Source organism: Ictidomys tridecemlineatus, chromosome 5, assembly GCF_052094955.1.
Source record: "Ictidomys tridecemlineatus isolate mIctTri1 chromosome 5, mIctTri1.hap1, whole genome shotgun sequence".
NCBI classification, from domain to species: Eukaryota; Metazoa; Chordata; class Mammalia; order Rodentia; family Sciuridae; genus Ictidomys; species Ictidomys tridecemlineatus.
In genome coordinates, this window is record NC_135481.1 from 26566304 (window position 1) to 26586377 (window position 20074).

Consider the following 20074-nt stretch of genomic DNA (forward strand, 5'->3'; position numbering starts at 1 on the left):
TAACCAAACTATTTTTGATTTTATATAATGACAAAAATGATGTCACCAAATTCTCAAGATCATGAAGAAGATAAGAAAAATCAGTCCATATACATTAGAATTTTCTCCTAAGGGCAATTCAATATTTTCCTCTAGAGAGACACTATTACTGTTTGGATATATAACTGGCTATTTTTAAATGGTGCTCAATATATAAAAGGCTGTTACATAGTTCAAGTCTGGAGCCAACTCTATGTATCAAGCATTTGAATAGACTGATAAGTACTGTGGTTGACATTTGTTCTACACTGTATAATTAGAATTTTCACATGCATTATCTTATTATTTTCTGTACTTTCCTTCAAAATAAGACAGCATTTAATCTATATGAATAGCTTCCTTCAGGCCTTTTCAGCCTTAAACATGCCAATTCTCTGTGCCTTGCCAACTTGTATTTATCTTGTATATCTGAAACATCACCTACTTTATAAAGCTTCTGATATTTCCTTTTCAAGCAGAATTATTTTCTGTTTTCCTATACAGCATTTCTTTTTAATGTGATGCTGAGTATCGAACCCAGTGCCTCACACAAGCTAGGAAAGTGCTCTATCTCTGAACCACAGCCCCAGCCTAGCATTTCTTTATATATATGCAATGAAACACTTTAAATTGTTGGGTAGGAATTATTATTATTATTTGTTTCCACATAGATTTGACTTTGGGAGAAGACATTATCTTCTTCACTTCTTTTTTCTTTCTCTTTTGACATTTTAAAAATTAGTGCATTACAGTTGTACATAATGGTGAGATTGTTGTTACATATTGTACATGTACACAATATAACAATATAATCTGGCCAATGAGCAAGTCTTCCTCCCTTCCCTTCTCCCACCTACTGATCTCCCTTTGATTTTCATGACACGCCCTTATCCTTTCTTTTCCTTTTTCCTGTCAAGCTTCCAAATGAGAGAAAACATATAAACCTTGACCTCCTGAGTTTGGCTTATTTCATTAACATAAAGGTCAATCTGTTTTCCTGCAAATGACATAATTTCATTTTTATTCATGGCTCAATAAAACTCTATTGTGTATATATACCATATTATCTTCATCCATTTATCTATTGATAGAAACCTAGGCTGGTTCCATAATTTGATTATTGTGAACTGTCCTTCTATAAACATGGGTATACATGTATCACTGTTTTATGATGACTTTAATTCTTCAAGAAAAAGAGGTGTGGAATAAGTGGGTCATATGGGAATTCTACGTCTAGTCTTTTGAGAAACCTCCATATTGATTTCCATATTAATTTACAATCAACAGTGTGAAAGCGCTTTTTCTCCACACTCTCTAGAATTTATTATTATTTGTATTCTTGATGATTGCCATTCTGACTGGTGGGCAGTGAAATCTCAGTGAAGTTTTGATTTGCATTTTCCTAACTGCTAATATTGTTGAATATTTTTTTCACATATTTGTTGGCCATCTGTATTTCTTTTGAGAAGCAACTGTTTAACCCCACTTATTGGGTTTTTGTTTTGTTTTTTTTTTTGGTGTTCAGTTTTTTGAATTCTTTTTTTTTAATTTTTTAGTTTTAGGTGGACACAATATCTTTATTTTATTTTTATGTGGTATTGAGGATCGAACCCAGTGCCTCACGCATTCCAGGCGAGCACACTACCACTTGAGCCACATCCCCAGTTCCTTGAATTCTTTATATATTCTAGATTTTTATTCTCTTCCAGAAGAGTAGCTAGAAAAGATTTTCTCCCATTCTGTAGGTTCTCTCTTCACATTTCTAATTGTTTCCTTTTCTGTGCTGCTTTTTAATTTGATATCATTCCATTTATTAATTCTTGGTATTATTTCCTGAGCTTTGGGGGTTCTCTTAGTTATTTCTTAATTAACAAATGCTTGACACAAATAGGTTAAATGCTGTGAGTGAATAAACCATATCAACTTTGCTGAGAGACTAAACAGACTTTTTTCATATACCTCAGTGTAAAAGTCTACTTGATCTGGGCCCCTCTTATCTTCTGACATTATCACATTCTCTCAGACTCACTCTCCTTTAGCTTTATTATTTAATGTTTCTTAAATAAAGCCAAATGTACCTTGTACTTGCTGGTCTCTTTGCCTGGAATGTTCTTTCTTTAGTTGTCTATAAGTTTCATTCTCTCATTCTTCTAGATTTTGGCTCCAATATAATCTTATTATGGTGGTCTTTCACAATTATTATATAAAAATAACACCCACATGCACACCAGCATTCTATCTTTTTAATTTCACATTATTTTTCACTATAGCACTTATCATCACTTGGACAAATATCTAAATCTTATCTTTTTAGCTGTGTCTTTCCCCACTAGAATGAGAACCTCATAAAGGCAAGGGTGCAATAATAAAATATCTAGAAATGACAAGAATAGTAACTTTAATAATTTAGTCCTTTGAAAAAACTGTTTATAAAAAATATTTGTGTGGAGTGAATATATTGCTGTCCTCAGAGTTGGAATGTATTCATTTGTTCTATAATTATTTTGGATATTCTACTAGATACTTTGGATAAGGCTGATCCTAGGAGCTCATAATATAGTTAGAAGACCTGGATTCCAATCCTAGTTCCCTTACAGCAACAAGACTAAAGTTTTTGGATAATTTTTAATTTATTCATATCTTCTGTTTCCTCTACTAAAAAATAAAAATGCATGCATTGCCAAGATCCAAGAATTGTGATGGTTTGAGGTCACATGTGAAAACCCATTATAAGTTATAAAACCTACACAAATGTAAAAAAAGCAAGTATTTCTAAAATGTATTTGAGAAATAGGGAAAAAAGCATAGGTAAATTCTGTTAGAAGTAATTGAGAGGCTCTCATTTAAGCAAATTAAGAACATATAAACAACATTTTATTTATATATATATATATGCATAAAATATATATGTATTTTATATGAATATAAAACATGCCAGGTTCAGTGGTACATGCCTGTAATCCTAGTGACTCAGGAATTTGAGGCAGGAGGATCACAAGTTTGAGGCCAGTCTCAGCAACTTAGTGAGACTGTCTCAAAAAATAAAGAGGATTGAGGGTGTAGCTTAGTGGTAGAGTGCTCCTGAACTCAATACCCAGTACTGGGGTGTGTGTGTGTGGTGTGTGTGTGTGTGTGTGTGTGAAAGCGCATGCGTGCATACACACACACACACATAAATTTATTTATATCAAAAACTTAATATTCTATTTCCTTGGACTGAGAGTTCTCAATGATTTTATACTATAATAATAACTGAAAGATACAAAATCTTATTCATAATCATTTATAGGTTAGTAAAATTAATAGACAGATTATATCTATTAGACATAGATAGACTTACCCTACAGGTAAAAAGTAATGTAGAATAAGGTCAGTTTTTCTCTGTTCTTGCCAGAAATGTTTGAAGAGCAAAGGCATCCATGGAATGATAGCTGTGGGACGAATTATGAAGGCAAGTGCCACCAGGGAAGAGTATTTAACACTATAAACAAGGAAAATGTGTTATCAAGACAATTGGGAAATTAGTTTTGAAGTTAAATCTACTGTTTACCCTTTTTTAAAAATGATAGCATTTTCCTTTTGCTATAAATTGCTAAATGAACTTTGGCAAGTTACTTGTATTTTCTGTGTCTTAGTTTTTCTTATCTGTAAAAAGAGGTAACATCTATAGTCTTTTCTAGCTCTGATGTCCTAATTCTAGTATTTTCAATTGAGGTGTTATCCTTTGTGTTAATACTTGTCTTATGTGTTGAAAACTATATATATAATATATATTTGTATCAGGGGGTGCTAAAATACAAAAGCAATCAAAACAAAACAACTTTGCTAGCATATACCTGTCAACTATAAAAATAAATAACTGTAAAGAAATCCCTAATGTTAGTGAGGGTGAAAGAGCAAGAATAACAAATTCAAAGGCTTATAGAAATCAGGTAAGTAACAAAAATGAGTGATGCAAGTTGAGTGGAGATTATGTAATTGCCATTAAGGAATCCTAGTCCAGAATGTTGTTATGCCTTCCAATTTAAAGAGAAATCAGAAAAAAATCTAGGTTTTGTCTTTTCTTTTTATGGTGCTGGAGGTGGGACTCAGGTCTTGTGCATCCTAGATAACAATTCTACCATTGAACTTCACCCCCAGTTCCAGAAATCTAGATTTTTATGTAAGAGCTCCCAATTTAAAAAAACTTTGCTAAGTAGTTTATTTTTAAAAAATACTATATATGTGAAATAAATCATACTTGTGGCTTGGTTTGATAGGCAGATTGATTAAATGTAACTTTCTGGATAGTGAAACTACATAGACAATTCCCAAATGTATAATTCTTGTCTTGACCTTACTCTAGGTTTTCAGACTTAGAAAACATTTTATTCCTTTCTGAACATTTCTACCATAGATCACATACTGCCACTGAAAATCAAAGTGTTTGGCAAAATACCCACAATACCCCAAACCTGTTCATTGTACGCTATGTGTTGGATGAGGGGAGGGTGTACTGGGGACAGAACCCAGTGCATGAGCTCTACTATTGAGCTACTTCCTCAGCCCTTTTTTTTTTTTTGAATAATTTTGAGACAAGGTCTTGCTAAGTTGCCAAGATTGGACTTGAATTTGCAGTCTTCCTGCCTCAGACTCCTGAACAGCTGGGATGGGCATGGGCGTGTACCACCATCCCTATTTAATGGTAGTATCACTTAAGTTTTTTCACCTTAAAATTTTGGAGTCATCTTAGATAGCAACTTCTCATTCTACACGTCCATCTTTGTTTCCTTCCCATTCCCCCTCTTCCCACTTTTTATGTGGGAAGAGTGGATACTCAGTTTTAACTAGACTCCCCAATTCTGGCTTTCTCCCTTTCAATGTATCCTAAATATTGCTACTATAAGAGAATTCTTTTGAAATCAGATTTGATAATGTCATTCTTCTCAAAAACCTGCAGTGGTTCTCTAATACCTATAAAATAAAGTCCAAATTCTGAAGAAAGGCAGAGTCCCATTCTAGCTTCATCCTTATTTTCTTCTTTCATGCATCCTACTATACTCTAGCTACTCTACACAACCTGCTCTCAGTTCACTGAAACCTTTTTATAACTCTATGCATTTAGCTCATGTTTTTTCTTTGCTTGGTATTTACTTCTCTGGTTCATATGAAACCAAATTGGGTCACAGTATTTTCTGACTGCCCTTCCAGATGTGTTCTCCACACTTTACCTGCTGTGTGTGGTGAGGCTGACCTGCAAAATGGTATAACATCAATGGTCTGCCTTGTCTTCTGGCTTCTTATTGGTTTGAGCTAACTGAAAGATGGGAGGGGAATGAGTCAGGATTATTTATTTTCTTGGTGGTCTCCTTGCTGCTGCTAAAGGCTCGCTGTGTCTGTCTCCTGTTGAGGCTTTCTCTTAATAGTTACAGCTCTGTGTGAATCCCAGTAACTATTTCTTCTCCTAGCTCCTTAGAGCCTGGAGATAAAAGAATTCCTGTTGTGACTAGCCCTGGGGTACTGTGGTATTTTTTATTGGCTTTTCTAAATATTATTTATATCTTTGTAAACAGTTCTTTTATTAAAGTCTTTAACTATCCAGATTGAATGTATTATCTATTTCCTGATATGCTGTACCCACTGAAAATCTGTGGTTCTCATAACTCTGACTTAATGGGAAAACATTAGGGGGTATAGTGGATATTACAATATATTGATATTTAATATTTTTCAAAAGCATGTCTTAGATATTTGTATATAATTATTAGCAGTAATATAGCTCACCTGTTTTTAGACTTTGAACCTTCCAAAGGATAGTAGAAAAGAGCAATTACAGTAAGATCAGTTTCCATGGTGTTTGTAAGGGTTCTGGTACAGCAATACCATGTGAACCAAGAGCACAACTGGCAAAAAAACTAAGAAAAATTATATAAGAAATATGTATGAAATAAGAAATGGAAAAATTTAGTATTATCTTCTTCTATGGGAAATAGCAAGTCTAAATATTATAAAAACCACATTAAATTAAAAGAGAAAGGATTTTAAAAGTAAATAGGCCTGCCCAAACATTGTTTGTTTTTAAGAACTTAAACATAGGTCTACCATAATATCAGATCTGTATTTATCAATGAATTTATACTTTCAGATGCATTTTTATGGCATCGCATTTGATTTAATTCCCAATTCCCACTAATGAAAGATATAAAGCACAAATTCTTTTATAGTAGAATTTATAGAGATAGACTGAAATCCATAACTAGATTCTCCCAGTCAGTATTCCTCAAATTGTCTTACAGTATTAACACAGTATTTTGAGTGTTTGCAACTGACCTTGATTTGGAATGTTGCCCAATTCATTCCTTCCCTCTTTCTTTTCTCTCCCTCTCCTTCCCGCCTCCCTCCTTCTCTCCTTCCTTCCTCCCTCCTTCTCTCCTTCCTTCCTCCCTCCTTCTCTCCTTCCTTTCCTTCCTTTCTACTAGGGATTGAACCCAGGGGTGCTTAACTACTCCCAAGCCCTTTTTATTTTGAGACAGGATCTTAGTAATTGCTTAGGGCTTTTGCCCAATTTCTTTTTCTTTTCTTTTTTTTCTTTCCTTCCTCCCTCCCTCCCTCCCTTCCTTCCTTCCTTCCTTCCTTGTACTGGGGATTAAATCCAGCACCTTGCACTTGCTAGGCAAGAACTCTACCACTGAGCTACATCCGGGGATTGAACTGAGGGGCACTTGCCCACTGAGCCGCATCCCCACCTATTTTGTATTTTATTTAGAGACAGGGTCTGAGTTGCTTAGTGCTTCGCCATTGCTCAGGCTAGCTTTGAACTCAAGATCCTCCTGTCTCAGCCTCCCAGCTGCTGGGATTACAGGCGTGCACCACCGCATCCGGCCCTGTTGCCCAATTTCTTAATGAAAAAATTCAGACAAAATAAGGGAGCAAAAAATGTCAGGATGCATTATTAAATTTTAATTTGAAAACTGGCTAAATTAATAAACCAGGTTTTGGAGAAACATGCAAACAAGCACCAATAAGTCTATAAAACAGATATCTTAAAAGTAAATTGTTAGTTGAGGCAAGAGTGTTAAACATGAAATACTAGCTTCCCATCTCTTCAAATATACCTTTTAAAAAAAATTCCAGTTTTCATGAAGTTAAAGGTTCTTCCTAACTAGAAGAATCTAATAATAGTTTTGCTACTTTGGAGGAAGGGTTTCACAGGTATCATGAACTTTGCCTATTGAGTCTTTAGTAATATATATAAAATATAAGCACAAAATAAAAACACTGACTTCATACTTGACCCTATTAACAAGGACTTACTTGCTAATATAACCTGCTTTTTTTTTAATGCAAAAGAATACAATGCTTGCAGAAATATGTCCTTTCTCCAGTTTACTAATAAATTATATTCCAGAAATGTGTTAGTAAATAGTTATAATTTGGCATGTATTTTCCAATACAAACAATATTTAAAAGGTATTAAGATTCCTAAGCTGTCTCATTTCAATTTATTTAATTTTAGAAAGAGCAAAGTGAAGCAAAAATATTACTGTAGAATCCAGTCACTCTTCAGGAGTGGTTTAAATGGGAAAACTCATTCATAATTTGAATGTGAGATGTCAGGAATTTATCTCCCCAACTTGAAATAAGTCAAATGACAGAAGGTAGTCTTCTATACCATACTTTCTCCCTTCTAGGAGTCCATTTATTTCAAACATTCCATCTGAGGGTGAAATAGTGTTTTAGTGCAAAGGCATTTCTCAGGTTGAGCCTCAGGTAGCTGAAGGAATAATGAACCAAGGTTGTATACAGCAGCACTTCTTTCTGAGATAGGCAGTGGTTCTTACTGAATTCTTTTTTTTTTTTTTTTTAAAGTTTATCTTTTTATTTTTTGGCAGTGCTGGGGATTGAACCCAGGCCATCCTACATGCTAGGCAAATGCTACACCACAAACCATATTCCCAGCCCCTTCCTATTGAATTCTATATACAGTGAAGCAAGAATTCTTGACAGTTTTGAGGAGTTAAGGGGTTCCAAAGGTCTCCTACAGTTTAGTGTCTCATAAGGTATGGTTTCCACTAATCATGACTCAAGGAGAGAGATTCATGTGTCACTTCATTTTATTGTTATTAATTATGGAAGTACTTCTAAAAAGTGCTATGAATTATCTTTTGAAGCTATTTGGGGAGTCATTAGTTCTTTCCATACACTTTATGCCCACATTAATGAAATAACCCGCATACAGTTTGTAAAGTATTTAAGGACTTACCACCCATCTAGCCATTTCCTGATTTTCTAGTTGCTTCATTAATGAGTAAAGCCTCACATCTGCTAGAGCAGACAGAAGTGCTTGGGCAAGTCTGGGAGTCCATATCTTCATTAAGTTAAAAAGAAGAAGTTATTAAACACATCTCTTAGCTCATACTGAATTAGCATAAAATCAACAAGCTGATCCAACTATCATTTGGAGCCATTTTTAGTACAAAAATAGATAATATATTATTCTGTTTTTTGTAAAAATACATGTTTTCTACAAAAATTACATTAATTTCTTATGGACATACAAAAGGTAGTTTTATCATTTTCATTTTCTGTTTTCACACATTTCATATATATATTTTATACATGTTTTATATACATAAGAAATATGTGAGATATATATACCTTAAAACACTACTAATTTTAATTTAAATAACTAGTAAACCATTTTATTGTGTTGAGATTTATTTTAAAAGTATATTTATTTCTATTAGCATATAATAAATAAATAATATAATAGCAAGGAAACTCAGGATTCAAACCCAGGTGTGCCTGACACCAAAGCCTGTGCTCTCATGTTTTCCCATCCTACAATATAGAAAATAAGACGACAGATTACTGGGGGTGAAAAAAAGCTGTATGTTGTGACACGTGTCTGTAATCTCAGTGGTTGGGAAGCTAAGGCAGGAGGATTGCAAGTTCGAGACCAGCCTCAGCAATTTAGCACAGCCCTAAGCAACTTAGCAAGACCCTGTCTCAAAATAAAAAAGGGCTATAGATGTGGTTCAGTGATAAAGCACCCCTGGGTTCAGTCCCTGGTACCAACCCCTCCCCCAAACAAAACAAACCCCAAAAGTATTCTATGATCACAGTATTCAGATGACATTAAAGAATAATTTATGAGTAAAATAAAAAAAACTAAAGTACTGGGCTGTGGCTAGAGATAGTGTGCCTGCCTAGCATTCATGAGGCCCTGGGCTCTATCCAGCACCACAAAACAAGACAAAAACAACCCAAAAAGCAGAAAAAGAAAGAGTAAATGTATTACAATTAAATTACATTTTAGCATTAGCATGTCTGACACTTTTCTCAGTTCATAGCTTCTATAGTCTACCTATGTTAATGGGAGAAACTTTGCTATTGCTCTTAAATTCTCTTTCTCCAGGATTGTCACATTATCGTTTTCATGTTCTGGTCCTCATTTCTCAGTAATGGAGAATGAACTGATATTTATCAGTTCAAAGGAGAAGGTACAACCCTGCTTTAAAACAATACCCGCTAGGGCTGGGGTTGTAGCTCAGCAGCAGAGCGCTTGCTTAGCACATGTGAGGCTCTAGGATCGATCCTCAGTACCACATAAAAATAAATAAAGGTATTGTATCTATCTACAACTAAAAAAATTATTAAGAAAAAAAAATACCCCCTAGAACTTCAGTGTCTTTCTAGGCTCCAAAAAAAATACCCCAAGAGGGGCTGGGGTTATGGCTCAGCGGTAGAGTGCTCACCTTCCATGTTTAAGGCCCTGGGTTCAATCCTCAGCACCACATATAAATAAATACATAAATAAATAAAATAAAAATATTAAAAAAACACCCCAAGATTTGGAATACTGAGCCACTAGCTCTCTGAACTAGAAGGCCTAAACTTCTAGTTCAACCTGATGACAGCTTAAAAGATCTAGAATGTGAGGCTACCGAAAAATTTGTACTATTGGTAACTATCTTGGAAACTGACCTAGTAAAATTCAACATCTAGGAATTACAATCCTATTTACTATTGATGGCCAGTTACTACAATGCACAATGATTATATATATCATTAAATTTCTGTCATATTAATTTTTTCTAAATTTGAATTTCAACACTAAATACTGATTGGGTTTATGTGTGTTTTGTCTTCATAAGCTCACATAACATGGTTTTCCATTTACAAGTTAAAAAAAAACACCAATCTCAAGTGATTCTTTTAAAATTTTTTGGGGATGTTAATGGATCATTTATTTTATTATATATATGTGGTGCTGTGAATCGAACCCAGTGTCTCACACATGCTAAGTGAGCGCTCCACCACTGAGCTACAACCCCAGGCCTCAAGTGACTCTTTTATGAAGGAAGTATACTTCTAAAATTCAAATTATGTGTATATAAAAGTTATTTTGAAAATCTGCATATATTAACAGAATTCCTCATAGCAGGATATGCTTAGTCTTGTGTTCTTTTGAGGGTGATGGTGTTACTGGAGATTGTACCCAGAGGTGCTTTCACTCAGGTGCATCCTCAGCCCCTTTTTATTTTGGAGAAAAGGTCTGGCTAAATTGCTTAGGGCCTCACTAAACTGCTGAGGCTGGCCTCAAATTTATAATTCTCCTGCCTTAGCTTCCCACATGGCTGGGGTTACAGCTTGCACCACTGCACCTGGCCCCAGCCTTTTTTATATTTTATTTTAAGACAGTGTCTCCCTGAGTTGCTGAGAGTCTTGCTAAACTGCTGAAGTTGGCCTGGAACTTGTGATTCTTCTGCCTCAGCCTCCTGAATCACTGTATTATAGGCATGTGCCACTGCCCCTACCCAGTTTTGTGTTTTGTATGTCTTTGGCATCTTGGGCATTCCAGATGAGGTTGGACTTTAGCAACAGTAGAGTTCTAAAAACAATCGTGGTACCAATAATATAACAGTTAATACCAATTAACTCTAGAAAAATGATAGAATACATGTTTTTAATAACATTTTTGATTACTTTTATTTAAACTTACCAGCAGCTGAACACTATCTTTCCCCAAAAGATGCAGAATCTTGTAAATGCTTGCAAAGATTAAAGGGTAAGTATAACCCCTCAATCTTTCTGTCCATTCCCAGGTCATATAACCATAATTAGTAATATTAAGGATTAAATGTCAAATAGTATTGAAATAATCTATTTACACTTTCATATATAAAACAATATTTTACTCTTTAACATTGGAATTTTATTTATTTATTTGTGGTGTGTGTGTGTCTGTGTGTGTGTGTATATGTGTTGCTGGGGATTGAACCCAGGGCCTTGTGCATGCACTCAACTGAGCTATATCCCCCCAGACCAACAATGAAATTTTAAAACCCAGTATTTTATATTGGCTATCAGAATTAAAACTTCAGTTGGCCAACTAAATGCTTTGACTGATTCAAGACAGAAATGTGTTTTTTTACTTTATCTGAATCTGCCAAGTACAAGCATTGTGGGACTATACACACTAAAGGATGTGTCAAGTATATTAACATCAAAGAAAGATACAGAAGAAATATTGGTATTCAGCAATGGCATACTTTGATGAGTTGAAATTATGAGAAAATGTGTATCAAAAGAGGAGTCATTCCTAAGATAAATACACATTCATTGTCTGGAAAAGAAACTAGAAAGGATATTTGAAAACCATGTGATGTGCAACTTCAAGAGACTGCCAATATTCATCTGGAACAAAACTTGTCTGGACCAAAAAGCAATTAAATATTCGTAAAGCAATGGTAAACAAAACCAGATAAATGTTTTCTCCAAGAAGATCTGAAAAACAAAACAATAAGCAATTGTGGCAAAAAAGACAGGCATTCCACTTGCAGAACTTAAAATCTGCCCTTCTGTTTGGCCCCTAGCTTAACCTTTGTTAAAGCACAGTGGTGAACTCTCAAAGTTGACCAGGGCTGAAAGGTACTCTAGGGCCAGAGCCTCACAACTGGGTGATGGCCACTCCTTTCATTTAAACCAACTTGTCTTGCCACTTACTGTACAGAGAATATTGAGATAAATACTGGAAAAAAGACTGGGTTTACTAAGTCCTCAAGCTAATTAGGTTATACTACATGTGGGCCTAATGAAAGAATCTAGTAAACAAATTACTAACTAGAATACAACTCTGTCAACAGTGGAATATCTTCATCATCATCAGTAATAGCAGTAATAGTAGTAGCAGCCAGAAGCGCTTTACCATTGAGTTACACCCCCAGCCCTTTTTATTTTGAACCAGGGTCTCACTAAATTCCTGAGGCTGGCCTCGCATTTGCAATCTCCGACAGCCTCGGGAGTCTCTGGGATTACAGGCATGCACCACCAACCCAGCTCCTCTGTATCTTAAAATCTCTTTTTGATAATGTATGCCAGTTAATGGGATAATTCCTTTACATGTATGTCATTTAACCCTCAAAACAACGCTATGGGATAGATATTATTAGCTCCATTTTACATACGAGGAAACTAAGGCTCAGGAATTACATTGCCTTGTCCAGAGTAAAAAGTTATAGAAGGCTAAATATTCAAATTCAGGTCGGCTGGCTGTTGCGCAAATCTGCTCTTAACCACAAATGGGCAGATTGTATGCCAGTTTTTTTTTTTTAATATGAATTTAGTTACCAACATTTAAAAATCAGATTTAAGTTAAAACCTACATTTCCAGTATTCAAGTCTATTTTAAGATCTGGCAGCACAAAGCGAAACTGGAAACTGGTTGACAGTGAAAAGTAGTAGGGCGCTTCCTTTGAATCGGATTGTAGCTCTCCATCCAATCTCCTCACTCACCTCCGCGGCGCCGGCTCTGGTCCTGGGCGCTGACGTACAAGGTAGACTTTCTCTTTCGCAGCTTTGTTTTCTCGTGGGAGCGGTTTTGGAGAGCGCGGAAAGCAAGGCTGCGGCCGCCACCTTCCGGCTCCATTTCCACCTGCTTGGAGGCCAGCAGAGGTTCCCCAGCCGCCACCTTCCAAGGACGGAAGGAAGCTGGAGAAACGCGCGCTGCTGCTGCTGCACTAAGTTTGGTCTTTGCGAGCGGCCGTCGCTTGCAGACACGGAGGTATCCGGTCAAGGGCCAGTCTTGAAGCCAACGTGCCAGAAAGTCCCCGCAGCAGAGTGCTGGCGTTCTGCAGAGGGCTCCCCGGTTTTCTCTTCGGCGCTGCCTAGCCGCGGAGGACGGGAATAGCTGCCAGTCTTTGCTTTTGTCTCTGCTCCAACGCCCGGAAGCGCTGCCGGAAGGAGACCAATCTCACCTCGCGGGGACAGGCGAAGGCGCGGGGGACGGTCGGACGTGCCGAGTGCTGGCGGTACTGGTAATGATAAGCATAAACCTAAGTGTGTAACATTGCACTGCTTCGGTGGTCTTACAGAAATTCCCTGTCGAACGGGGTGGTCAGGGTAGCATATTGCACCTATGTAGCAACAGGCTGAAAGGATCGGGGAGGGAGGGTGTTGATTTAACCCGTAACCATTGAACCAAGCATGATTGATGAAATTTGTCACTTATTGACTCAAATGTAGGAGATAAGAGAAAACAGGCTTTTCTTGCCCAAGTTAGTTTAAATTACATTCCAGGCATATTAAGCTCAGGCTAGTTAGTTTATAAACTATAAACTATATTTATTATATTTATAAGTTACACTATAAACTATATTTATTTATTTAAACTATAAACTATATTTGTGACCTCAGGTGCTGGTGTAGGAGGCCATGTTAAAATCGAGTAAACAAATTCTTCACTGTGCTTTTCTTATTCTAGAAAGGAATATGTTGGCAAGGAATATTACTTTCTGGAAAGCCTTAGAGTCTTTCAGTTGTTAAAAATATAACAGCACATTTCATTACATTTTTCTTAAAAGCATATTTTTCTTAAAATGTAAATTATAGATGACAAATAATTTATGTTTGATATCTTCTGTGCTTACTAAAACAAAAAAAGAAACATATTTTTTTTTGCTGGGTATTGAACCCAACGATGCTTTTTGCCACTGAGTCACATCTCCACCCCCTTTTTAATTTTTTTTTATTTTGAGACAGAGTTTCATTAAGTTACTTAAGTTCTTGCTAAGTTGCCCATGTTCGTCTGCAACTAGCAGTCCTTCTGCCTCAGCCCCAGAGTCGCTGGGATATCAGACGTCGGCCTCTATAGGTGGAACTCATTAAATCGTTTAGCTCATTAAACAATTGTTCTTATGATACATAGTACTAAAAAACATGAATAATCCAAAAAGGACTAATGGAAAGTAATAATTCTCTGCCTACCTTACTCTTGCTTCCAGTTCACATTTCTCAGAGGCAATCACAGCTTTTTCCAACTGTTTTGTTTTGTTTTTTTTTAGTTTGTTTTGTGGTATGAATTAAAAGCATAAAGAGTGTGTCATTCCCTGCCATCTTTTTCCCATATTAAGTTATCCATTTAAAACCATGGAGAACATACTGTAATAAAAGAGGATTTAGCTTTGTCTTACATCATCTCCTTACCTAATTTCCCATAGTTAAAGTGATGCTTCAATAGTACAAAAAATGTTGTTCACTCTCAAGCAAAGTAGTGATATGAAATCTTAAAGTGATTATACTAAGTCATTGCTCTGTTTCCTCTTTTCTTTGTACAGAGATATGAAGAGATTTGCTGAATGTGGAATATAACTTTTCAGAACCACCTTTGTTTTATTCTTTGTTTGTTGCAACAATGTTTGGGAGATTGACTCTTCCACAACTGCTTTTTGCTGGAGTCCTTGGACTTGCTGGAGGAATATATATTTATCAACCAATATTTGAACAATATTCCAGAGAGCAGAAGGAATTAAAAGAAAAGGCGAAATTGGCACAAGTATCAGAGGAGAAGAAAAGTTAATACTACCTGGAGTTGAATTATAACAATTGATTAAAGTTTTGCTGAAATTATACACTGACTGTAAATAACCTAGGAAAAACTTAGGTATTTTTTAAACACAAATAAATAATGGGTAATAATATTTTTAAAACTAGCACTATGAATTTAATGTTTTATTTGCCATTTTAAATCTTTATCAGGATAAATTAGTAACTTCCTTTTAAACAAAAATGAATGTCTTCAGGGCAATATATAAATTGATCTAATCAATGCCTCTAATAGTTTAGTGTGAACTCTTGAGATTTTTTCTTCCATGAACTTAAAAATAGCTTTGATTAAAATGTCTTATATCTGTTATGTGTCAGGGTTGGCTTTGCCTGGCTACGGGCAGACTGGGATTCTGTTCTGTGTGTCTTCTCGTTGTGGGACCCATGCTTATGGAACAGCCCCTGTCTGAGCTATGCTAGTAAAGGAGAGAAAGACTGAGAGGAAGCATACAATGGTAGGCTTTTGCCAGTTGTGGCAAATGTCATATCTTTTCATAATTTTATTGATTTGGAGCATGTCACATGGTCAGTCCCAAAGTCAAAAGGCAAGGACGTGGATTATTCCTACAGGATGCATTGTCAAGTCACATGACAATAAATAGAAATATGTAAGCCTGTTGTATCCAAGGAATAATAATCCTAACACATTAGGTTAAATTGAACTGCTTTTGGTCCTTCTTTTTTAATGGTGCTGGGGATTGAACCCAGGTCCTTGTGCATGCAAGGCAAGCACTCTACCAACTGAGCTGTATCCCCAGCCTTTGATGCTTCTTTTGAGACATATTCCTTGGTCAGTTTAGAAGTCACATACCAAGTGCTAGAGGCTGAGGTTTTGGGTTTTTCTTTTTTTGGTAAAGATGGGTCTATTCAAATCAAAACCACCGTGAAGACTACAGTATTCCTCAGCAGTAGATTGCTTAGCTTGCACAAAGCCCTGGGTTCTGTCCCCAGAACCAAAAAAAGAAAAGAAAACCACAAAACAAACTATAATGAGATACTCCTTTATATTCACTAGAATGATTATAATAAAAAAGACAATGATGTGGAGCAAGTGGAATCACCATGTATTGCAGTGGAAATATAAAATGGTATAGCTACTTTGCAAAAGTTTGGCAGTGTTTCAAGTGGTTAAACTTAATTACCACATGGTCCAGCAATTCTCCTCCTAGATATATACCAGATAGAATTGAAAACAAGTTTATACTAAAGCTGTACATGAATGTTTATAGCAGCAACATTCATAAAAGCCAAAAACTAGGAACAACCAAAATTGCCATCAAGTGATGAATGGATAAGTAAATATAATATAGCTCTACAATGGAATATTAGCCATAAAAGTGAATGAAGTATGTGTTATAGTGTGGATACCAGTACATTATGGAAAAAACCAGGCACAAGGGGCCACCTTATGCCTTGGTATGATTTCATTCATATGATATGTCCATAACAGGTAAAGGTATAGAGAAATAAAGCAGATTAGTTGGCTGCCAGGGACTGACTGAAAGGGGTAGAGGGACTGTTAGTGGGTATAGTGTTTGTTTTTAGGTTGATGAAATGTTCTGGAGCTAGATAGTGGTGACCAGTGTATGACTTTAAAAACCACTGAGTGGTATAGTTTTAAAGGCTTTTTATTGTGTATAAATTATAAAGCTATAATTAAAAAAGATACTGCATCCAAAATAGTAGTTACAATTGAAGTACTCCACTGGTTCCTACTGTACAGTAGCATAAAATCTCATCAGTTTTTTAAAATTGTGGAATAATATACATAAAATTTGCTATTTTTAAGGGCACAATCAATGTCATTGTGCATTCATATTGTATAATTGTTACCATCATTCATCTCCAGAACTTTTTCCATCTAGTAGTTGCAAGGCCCAGAGAGGTATATTGAATTGGGTTACAGAAACTCACTACTATTTTTCCTTCAGGTCTTTGAATGTGGCATTGATATCTGCAATTCTTTGCATGAATTGGTTCTGATTTACTGTCTTATCAAGGTAAAGCAGACTCAGGTTTACAGTTGGCCCTTTCTATCATAAAGATCAATGTGAATTCTCTGTGAACTACTGAATTTATATCCTACTTAAGGACTGAGTAGGATGATGTACTGGTATCCATATTATAGCAGCAACCTGTAGAGTGGTCCTGTAAGATTAAATTGGGGGTTGGTTTTGTGGCTCAGTGGTGAAGCGCTTGCCTAGAGTGTGTGAGACACTGGGTTCAATTCTCAGCACCACATAAAAATCCACAACTATATAGAAAAGAAGGGCAAAACCTGTAGTCATCTTTTGACTTCCATGAGTTCCCACTCTTAACTGGAGGATCATTCATTCTCCTTGTACAGTGTCAGCTTGTACTTAGATATTATATCCACAGGTTATCAAAACCTTAAGTTTTCTTCTCTTGTGGGGCATGGTGGCATTTTCACCTGTAATCCCAGCAGCTCAGGAAGCTGACACAAGAAGATGGCAAGTTCAAAGCCATCAGCAATTTAGTGAGGACCTAAGCAACTCAGTTAGCCCCTGTTTCTAAATAAAATACAAAGAGGGCTATGGATGTGGCTCAGGAGTTAAGCACCCCTGGGTTCAATCCCTGGTACCAAAAAAAAAAAAAAAAAAATTCTTTGCACTTTCTAGTTAATGGCTTTGGATTTCCTGGGGTAGAAGTAGAGAGTTGTTCACTGTGTTTTCTTGTGGCATTGAAAAGAATTTTCTCAAGTGGATATATTTTGTTTAATCACTGGGTTCTGAAGCTGTGGCGTGGTTTATGTCAGGAAACTGTTGAGGGACCATGATTTTCATTATAAAGACTAACAGCAGTATTATGTTCACTTTTAAATATAAGCCATGCATCACTTGCCAGCAACAAAATACACCACCCCACCTCCCTTTCTAACTTTCCCTTGAGAACATCATGATCTCTAAGCCATCAGTATAGATTCTTGTGGGTCAAGACACCTGGATTATATCCTACCCTTGCTTCCTATTATACATGTCCCACTATGATATCTGTCCTTTGCCATTATGGAATTCTTTTATTTATAATTGGTACTAGGGAGCCCCATTGCTACTACATCTGTCAATTCTAATCTATGAAGGGCAACACCATTAAACTTTTCAAAGATGTCAGTACCCTCCACCAGGGTGTCCATTATTGTCTCACTGAAAGGAACATCTTGAGAGTTTTCCCAGGTAGCACAAGCAGGCACTGGTTTCTCTAGTCTCACTATCCATTCTAACCTCAAGATAACAGGGCAAGATGAGGGAGTCAGTTTAAGGAGGAAAAGCCAAGACTGATGTTTTTAAAGGACCATTAATATGTGTAATCAGACTTGATCCTTTGGGATTTTCTGAGGAGATTAAAAGGTTTTAGCTATTATTTTGAAATAATTTCAGGTGTAGAGAAGAGGTACAAAATAGTACCAAAAGTTTTTTACGCACTCATTGCCTAGATTCTTTAATAGTCAACATTTTAATCTCTGTTTCTGTGTGTGATTATGCATGTACATTTTTCTAAATCCTTTGAAAGTCTGCATGTTTGATGCCTTTTTAGCCCTAAGTATTTGTGTTAATTCCTAAATACAATGATATTCTCTTTCATAATCACAATATGATAATCAAGAATTTAGAATATCATTACTAAATCTCAGATCTTATCCAAAGTTTGTCAAGACCCATTAATGTCCTTTAGAGTGAAAAACAATTTTTTTTTGTGACTCCAGAACTAATCCAGGATCATATTTGAATTTAGTTGTCTTATCTCCTTTCTTGGTTTCACTTATTCTAGAGCAGATCTTTATTCATTGCTTTTCATGACTGGGGCATTTTTTTTTTTGAGAGAGAGAGATTTTTTTTAAATATTTATTTTTTAGTTTTCGGCAGACACAACATCTTTGTATGTGGTGCTGGGGATCGAACCCAGGCCGCACGCATGCCAGGCGAGCGCTACCGCTTAGGCCACATCCCCAGCCCATGACTGAGGCATTTGAAGAGTATTGGCCTAAGGTTTTACACATTGTCTCTTATTTATTTATTTTTTTTAAATCAGGGATTGAACCCAGGGTTTATTGATTGTTTTTTGATTAGATTCAAGGAAAATGCCAAAATGATGTGTTAGCATGATTCATGGATTCTTATTTTGTTCCATGGATTATGATCCATTACTATCATCAGGGCTGGCTGCATGATTTATGGGAAAATGTAAAGCCCCTGGGGTGCTGGGGTGTGGGGAGGAGGAAGCCAATTTCTTCTTATCATGGGTGGCTGACTTCAATTTATGCAACCATGTAACCCCCATGGATTACCATAGCCTCCTTGATGGTATGTTCTTCTTTCTTGAATAGTGGTGGTTAGAAGCCCTTGCTGAATGGGCTGCAGAATGTGCTATAGCGCTGCCAAACCAAGGAAGGGAAAACTACCTTCTTGCCCACCCATGTCCAATCCCAATTCCTACTGTACACAACCATGCCTACAGTGCTACCACAGTGGAAGATGATGGTGGAATGTGGGCCTTCCCCAGCCAAGGTGACTAGGTCATTAACTGGGTGAGTGGTCACTGCCCTTGAGTTAGATGAGGGGAATGCAAAGCCCAGCAGGGATCAGGGAACCAGGGGTAGGGAATGGACAGCAGCAAGAGTCAGACCCACGTGTGAGCAGAGGCTCTAAACTGTTAACATGTTCCATTATGCTATGAGACTTCACTTATAAATTATTAAATAAATAAATAAAATGATTAAGCATTTCAAGACAGTGATTATGGAATATTAAAATTCCAAGTACAAGTTCCTATGTGACTCTACAAAACCACCAACCAGTAGATAAACACAATTTTGATGTTCAAATTGTCCCAGATTTGGCCAGTGGAAACTCCTTCAAGTTGGCTCCTATGATTATTTTCTTTTGTTTGTTTTTGTGATTTGACACTTTTGGTTTTTAAATAGTTTGTATATGAATCTAAAAATTAGGAAGAATGTACTGCAAATGTATCTGGGTGGTAAATATTGGTGACTTGAATATTCTTTTTCATAGATCATATGCTTATGAAGAATCTATGTTATAGTTATAAAAAGAGAAACAAATTATTAAAAGCATGTGTTCTGCAAATCTTTGTGATTAAGTACCAGGAAGTAATTAAGGGCATGTTTCCATTCATGTTTTAGGTATTTTATGATCTATTAGTAGGATTATGT

General features: G+C 36.2%; 2 protein-coding genes across 6 annotated transcripts in view; one reads left to right on the forward strand and one right to left on the reverse strand.

Moving 5' to 3' along the window:
- The window catches only part of Pigb (phosphatidylinositol glycan anchor biosynthesis class B), a 27996-nt gene extending 15067 nt beyond the window's left edge, over positions 1 to 12929 (reverse strand). For 2 of the 3 annotated variants that reach the window (XM_021726873.3, XM_013359567.4), the window contains exons 1-6: positions 12796 to 12929; positions 11652 to 11787; positions 11003 to 11120; positions 8261 to 8365; positions 5782 to 5912; positions 3359 to 3499 (exon numbers count right to left, since the gene is read on the reverse strand). In XM_021726873.3, the coding sequence (XP_021582548.1) occupies positions 3359 to 3499; positions 5782 to 5912; positions 8261 to 8365; positions 11003 to 11120; positions 11652 to 11787; positions 12796 to 12928 (764 nt within the window). In that variant the 5' untranslated portion in view covers position 12929. The remainder of the gene's footprint in view (positions 1 to 3358; positions 3500 to 5781; positions 5913 to 8260; positions 8366 to 11002; positions 11121 to 11651; positions 11788 to 12795) is intronic. The other variant, XM_021726868.3, reaches the window with a different exon arrangement.
- A 242-nt stretch (positions 12930 to 13171) lies between these two features.
- On the forward strand, positions 13172 to 14990 carry Pigbos1 (PIGB opposite strand 1). Of its 3 annotated transcripts, none has more exons than XM_021726885.3 (2): positions 13172 to 13310; positions 14616 to 14990. In XM_021726885.3, exon 2 carries the CDS (start codon positions 14693 to 14695, stop codon positions 14855 to 14857), a length of 165 nt encoding a protein of 54 aa, XP_021582560.1. In that variant the 5' UTR covers positions 13172 to 13310; positions 14616 to 14692; the 3' UTR covers positions 14858 to 14990. The 3 variants fall into 3 exon arrangements, with proteins under 3 accessions (XP_021582560.1, XP_021582551.1, XP_021582553.1); XM_021726876.3 differs by having other exon boundaries at positions 13177 to 13316; XM_021726878.3 differs by having other exon boundaries at positions 13200 to 13338.
- Positions 14991 to 20074: the final 5084 nt, after the last annotated feature.

Excerpts from the sequence above, each read along its gene's own strand:
- Pigbos1 (XM_021726885.3), top strand. The coding sequence starts at position 14,693 with ATGTTTGGGAGATTGACTCTTCCACAACTGCTTTTTGCTGGAGTCCTT.